The 6,000-nt window shown below is 45.1% G+C and overlaps 1 protein-coding gene across 1 annotated transcript in view; it reads left to right on the forward strand.

The window, feature by feature from the left end:
• The window catches only part of PCNX2 (pecanex 2), a 295,611-nt gene that overhangs the window by 275,138 nt on the left and 14,473 nt on the right, over positions 1–6,000 (forward strand). The window contains exon 28 of the mRNA XM_017857713.1: positions 4,767–5,000. Coding sequence (XP_017713202.1) covers positions 4,767–5,000 — 234 coding nt within the window. The remainder of the gene's footprint in view (positions 1–4,766; positions 5,001–6,000) is intronic.

Here is a 6,000-nt window from a genome sequence, read left to right on the forward strand (position 1 = left end):
CAGAGAAGCCACACCTGAGTCCTCTTTGGGTCCTCAGAGCTCTGCTTGATGACCTGTATATTGCATGGCCCAATTTGTTTTTCTGTACTAAATGAACAAAGGTTCCAGGGAACATAGATTTGGAGTCTGGGCCGTACAGTCTGGACAGAAGAGATCCTAATTCAGGCAAGGGTCTGGTGGCTTGCTACAGGCACGGGTGGTGGGAACCGGGTTCAATATTGAGCCACATCCCTGTCTTTCCATGAGCCAGACATGTGGACAGGCCCGACCCATCACCATGGGGCCAGCAGATCACCATGAGTGGGAGAGAAGGGAGGAGTAGTGAGAGTGAGATGCCCTGTCTGGGTCCATCCTCCCTGGACTAACCCTGTTGGTTTTTACAGAGGCCTTGGGGGTTCCATGACTGGACCAGCTTTTTGATGCCTTCTTTCCTTGGACGGCTAGTTGATACTCACCTTTCTTTTTCCTAACTGCTGGAAATGCACCTCCCAGTCCCCTAGATGATTTCTAAGATGACAATTTGCCATTGGACAAATCCAGGATCATGTGCAAATGGAAGGGGGCTCAGGAGGTCCCCCCAGAACCTGCTGGGTAATAGCTGGCTTGTGGGGAAACAATGCCTTCCACTCTGTTTTTTAAGAAAGGAGAGTGAAGGCAAAATGGGAGTTGCAGGTAGGCTAGGAGAGACAGGCAGTGCACAGGTGTGCTACCTATCATAGCGTCTCTCACAAGCCAGAGCCAGGGCAAACCTGGAATAGACTCCCCTCCTCCCCCGCGAGCTAGATAATTACACATCCCCACGTCCTACCCACACATTCAAATTTCATAGGCCTGGGCTGGGACCCAAGGACCTTTTTTTTTTTGAGACGGAGCCTCACTCTATTGCCCAGACTGGAGTACAATGGCATGATCTCGGCTCACTGCAACCTCCACCTCCTGGGACACAAGGACTTATATTGTTTAATAAGTCTCCTTAGTGATTTGATATACAACTAGGCTTTGGAGCTACTACAGACATCATTGTGCCCCACAGAAACAAGAATTTTCTTAACTCCCAAGTCAGCACTCAGGATGGGGCTGAGATTTTTGGGCAGATGGGGCCTCACGATGCCCTCATGTTTAATTCACTTTGGTACTGCCAGGCCTATCCTGCGAGGTTGCCTCCAAATACAGGACTCAGTGCTTCCCTGCCATGCAGCAAGGGGTGGCTCCGAACCTGCACTCATTCCCCGCTGCAGCTAGTTAAGGGAAATTTCAGGAGGGCTAACTGCCTATTAGAACAGAAGAAACAGCATTTTGGGGTTAAAAAAATTATTTTCTTCTTTGGTATGGTTGCTAGATGAACAAAGTTGCCTTTGTAGCTCTGAATTACTTAAAGTTTCAAGAGTTTGATTTCATTCTCTTTATTATTTTCTTACTGGAAAGGCAAATTAAAAGGAAGAAACATTTGAAATAATTCCTTTACTACAAAAGGATTTTTTAAAAGTATCCTAATAAACTGGGTCAGTTCCCCCACCCTCTATGAATATATTTGAAATCATTTCCTTCCTGGCGACTTGAGGTTTTCCCTCGTGCCTCCTCCATCTCTCTTCAATTTATTAGTGTTTAAAACCCTCTTAGCAGTCAAGGAATCTGCCGCTTTCTGTGTGGGTCTGGCTCTCCTGCTGCCATTGTTTCCAGGCAGCTCTTTTAGAAAGGAGACCTGCTTATCACTGGCCTTGCAGAATGAGGTGCGAACAGCCCGACAGGTTGGTTTGCCTGCCAGGCCCCCCTTCCTAGAATGAGTTGTCTGAAAGAATATGCTGATCTACAATTAAAATGAGGAACCAGGAGAATCCCTGCTGGAGGAGCCAGATATCATGAATTTATTCAGGAGGGGTCCTGCTTTCAGCACAGCCTAGGTTTACCCCATCAATTCATTGTCACTGCCCCAACTTATCAGTTTTACTTAGTGTTGTATCCACTTCATCCTGACAGATTCTGAAAGATTTTACAGTGTTCATTGACTATGTCTCCATGACAGAAGTTCTGCCTAAATTAAATGGAGATAGGGTATGACTTGCAAGCATTTGGGGTGGTTCTGTTTTCTCCCGGTGAGAAGTGTCGGTGCTGTGATTTAGAAAGCTGAACATCAAGCTGGGTTCTGTTCTGAAGTCAGCACTGCAGGTTTTGCCAGACAGGAGAGGAGGAAGTGTTAACCTCTGGAATTCAAAGTCCTCATTAACTATTCTGACTTCATCGGTTGTGGGGTTAATTCCTCCCTAGCAATGAATGAACACATACACTTTTGTCTTTCAGTCTTTGTTTGTTATTCCTATCCGGTATGTGATTAGGCCATATTGGGGAAAAACTAGACCAGATGTTCACTAGAGCTAGATATTTAGAGAAACCAAATTTCTTTCTTCCCTTTGTAATGCTCAGCTGAGAAGCGGTGCTCGTGGACATGGGCATCGTTACTCTCTTTTACTTGCAACTTTGGGCCGACGACTTAAACTGTCTTTAAATGATCCAGCCAGCAAGGAGACAAGAGAAAACCCTCCAGATTCAAAGTTTCTATTTGTGAATATCAGATGTGCACTCTGGTGACCACCACAGACACAACGGGTCTCCTGTCCCCTAATGCCATCCCCGTTCCCTCGCCCCTCTGCCTCAACCTCTCCTGGGCTGCTGCTACTGCTGCCACTGCCTGCCTCCCCTCTGAGTCCCACGCTCATCCTGCTTGCTGGGTAGGTAAGTCACAGATGTCAAAGACATGACTGTTTTTCCACCTATACACATATCAACGGGCCAGGCCATGTGCTAAGTTCCTCATATACATTGTCTCATTCTAAACCTCAGAACAGCCATGCAACGTGGGCATCATTAGCATGTCTTTCTTTCCCACCTCTGCCTTCAGCTTCCTTGACCTCTTTCTCCATCACTCCCTCTCTTCCTTCCTCCTCATGTCGAAGGCCTCCCTGAGGCCGGGATGGTTATCGCGGGGTGTTACAGAGGATGGGAGAACGGGCACGCCACTGAATTCTAGTTATTGTCTGCAGATTTCATTTTTCCACTTCCTCATTTTTGGGACAGGTAGACTGTGGAGTGTAATAGAAGATGTGCCCAAAAGAAGGAAGAGCATAAGCCATGAACCACAGATGAACCTCCCCAAAGTCCAGGCTGTCCTTAGTCCTCACAGCAAGAGCCTAAGTCATGCGTTTGCAGTTGTTTAGTGGAAATCAAAGACTGTCTCTTCACCTGCTGAAGTCCTATAAAAAAACCTTGAAGCCAGATACCCAAGTAACCTGAGGCCTTGAGCTCTGGGTTTTATTTCCCAGCCAGACGGAGGGAAGAGCCAGAGAGGGGAGGGTGGGGGCTCCCCTAGAAAAGGGTTTCTCGGCCCACTCCACTTACAGGTGTGAGTCACTGAAGACTTTGTTTCCATCCACCCAATATTCGTTTTCTGCTTTCTCATTTTAAAAGAATATGTTTTTATAAACAGAGAAGAGCATCAATTAAGTGTTTCTTTCTAACAGGAGCACACATCCCTGCCTCCTTGCATCAAACACTGTGCGCCCTCCAGCCCCTCATGATTTCACAATGAGATGTGCAGCCTCGTTCCAGGGGTGCCCCTCAGCCTCAATAGCCCCAAGCACCACCTGCATTTTTCTGTTATAATGGAACAGCGGTGTGTGCTGGCAGGGACTCCGCAGCAGCACACCCTGAGCTTGGATCCGGGTGTGGATTTTCATTTCCTCTGTCCCATTTCTATTTCTTGAGGCCAGGTGCTAGCCTTTTTGATGGAAGAATTTATTCAAAAACTACAAAATGGCTTTCCACAAACCTGTTACTCAGAATAATCAAGCCCAAGGGAAGCATTTTCCCCAAGTGGGACTCATAAGTACAGTGTCTGATTAAGAAGGAAACATGGGTTACTTGTGAACATATCACAGATGTCCACTGTCTAGGCGCTCAGGATTAAGTGTGTGAAGGTGACAACAATTTCACATCGTCAATACTTTCCATAAGAACTGTGTTGTTTTGACTGGGCACAGTGGATCACACCTGTAATCCTTGCAATTTGGGAGGCTGAGGCAGGGGTTCAAGACCAGACTGGGCAACAAGACCCTGTCTCTACAAAAATAAAAACTAAAATATTAGCCGGACATGGTGGCTTGCACCTGTAGCCCTAGTTACTCTAGAGGCTGAGGCAGGAGGATCGCTTGAGCCCAGGAGTTCAAGGCTTCAGTGAGTCATGACTGTGCCACTGCACTTCAGCCTGGACATCAGAGAGAGTCGCTGCTATCTCAAAAAACAAACAAACAAACTGAAAACCCTGTTGTTTTAGTTCATTAAATACTCTTTGGTTAGGGCTCTGGAGGAGGGTCTACCCCAATCTCTTTAAGCTGAATCAGCCTAATCTAGGACCCACCGAAGCCTACAGTAACCCCAGCAAAGGGTGCTTCTGTGTACTTCTCTCAGAAGGGATGGGGCTGACTGTCATTCTTCCTCATCACAGAAATTCTGTTCCGTTACATTCTGTTAGCATTACGTTCTTCTCACTTTCCTCTTCCCTAAGATAACCCTTAAGAGAGGACATTTTAGAAATGTCTCAAATGAGTTCTGTGCATTACACCCAGCGGAAAATACAAATGATACCACATGTAGGGATTTCGTATCTCTTACTTTCCTGAGGTTGATTTACTTTCTAAGGTTAAATTAACAAATAAAATCTTCCTGGCTTTAGAATAGCTATAAGGGCTCAAAACTTTGCTTTTTCTCTGCAGAGTATAATATACTATATGGTAACGTCTCCCAAACTCCTCTCCTGGATCAAAAATGAGTCACTTCTGAAGTCCCTGCAACCCTTTGCCAAGTGGCATTACATTGAGCGTGACCTTGCAATGTTCAACATTAACATTGATGATGACTACGTCCCGTGTCTCCAGGGGATCACACGAGCTAGCTTCTGCAATGTTTATCTAGAATGGATTCAACACTGCGCACGGAAAACACAAGAGGTAGGTCAGGGAGGTGGGGACTGAGGCATGGACTGTAAGTTTAATAAAGAAAGAACAGTCCATTCTTTCTTATATTCTATGGTAGACTTTTAACATAGAGGATAGAAAAAAAGCACTATTTGGATAGATGTTTATTGAAGGTAAGCAAAATTAAATAGGAGAATCAATATACCATGTCTCCAATGAAGAACACTTGAAGGTGTAGATCCCTTTATGCAGTGCTCAGGGCCAGCGAAGTTTTAAGCCTCTATTATAACTTTTAAACATTTGAAGCTTCTTTGTTTAAAATTACATTTTGGGATTTCCCTACCAAGTCTGTCTGTGCTGAAATCGGGGAGATTTACTGAGTGTATTCAATCATGGACATGAAAATTCTATTTAGCAATCAGATGGTCCAACTTAACTTCTGTCATCATTATTTTGTGTGTCTGTGCTGTTATTGCTTATGTGCTGAGAACACTTCTGGAAGTGAATCCTGCCCCTTAGAAATATAATCAAGAATTACGACAGTTTACAAAAAGAGGAGAAGGGGACAGGGGAGGAGGAGAAGGGGGAGGGAGCAAATGCAGGGAGCGGGTTTACTTTCCTTCTCAGGATTTGAAAAGCTGAGTCCACGGGTTGTTGTTGGAAAATGGGGGTACAAGTTAGAAACAACTTCCTCAGCAGCTGATGCAGTATGTGGCATGTGCTAGAGAGAGTAAACCAAACCATGACATTAGCCAAGTTCTGTGAATTTCTTATGGGTGATTAAAAACAGGTGAGAGAAGAAGCAGGTGGCAGAACCTGCTTTCTTCAGACCAACCACGAAGAAGGTGTGATAATAATCTTAACTCATGCCAGGCCTCTTTAAGCAGTTGAGATATTCAAAGAATTGATTGATGTTATCGGCTATAGCTCCATGGTGGCTCTGTCCATTCCTCAGATGGTTCATGAAATTATTTTATTTTCCTTGCAAAAGATATTTTGACTTTAAATTTCCCCTGCATCTCCCACTCTCCGC

The sequence above is a fragment of the Rhinopithecus bieti genome, unplaced genomic scaffold (assembly GCF_001698545.2).
Source record: "Rhinopithecus bieti isolate Rb0 unplaced genomic scaffold, ASM169854v2 scaffold_46259, whole genome shotgun sequence".
Lineage (NCBI taxonomy): Eukaryota > Metazoa > Chordata > Mammalia > Primates > Cercopithecidae > Rhinopithecus > Rhinopithecus bieti.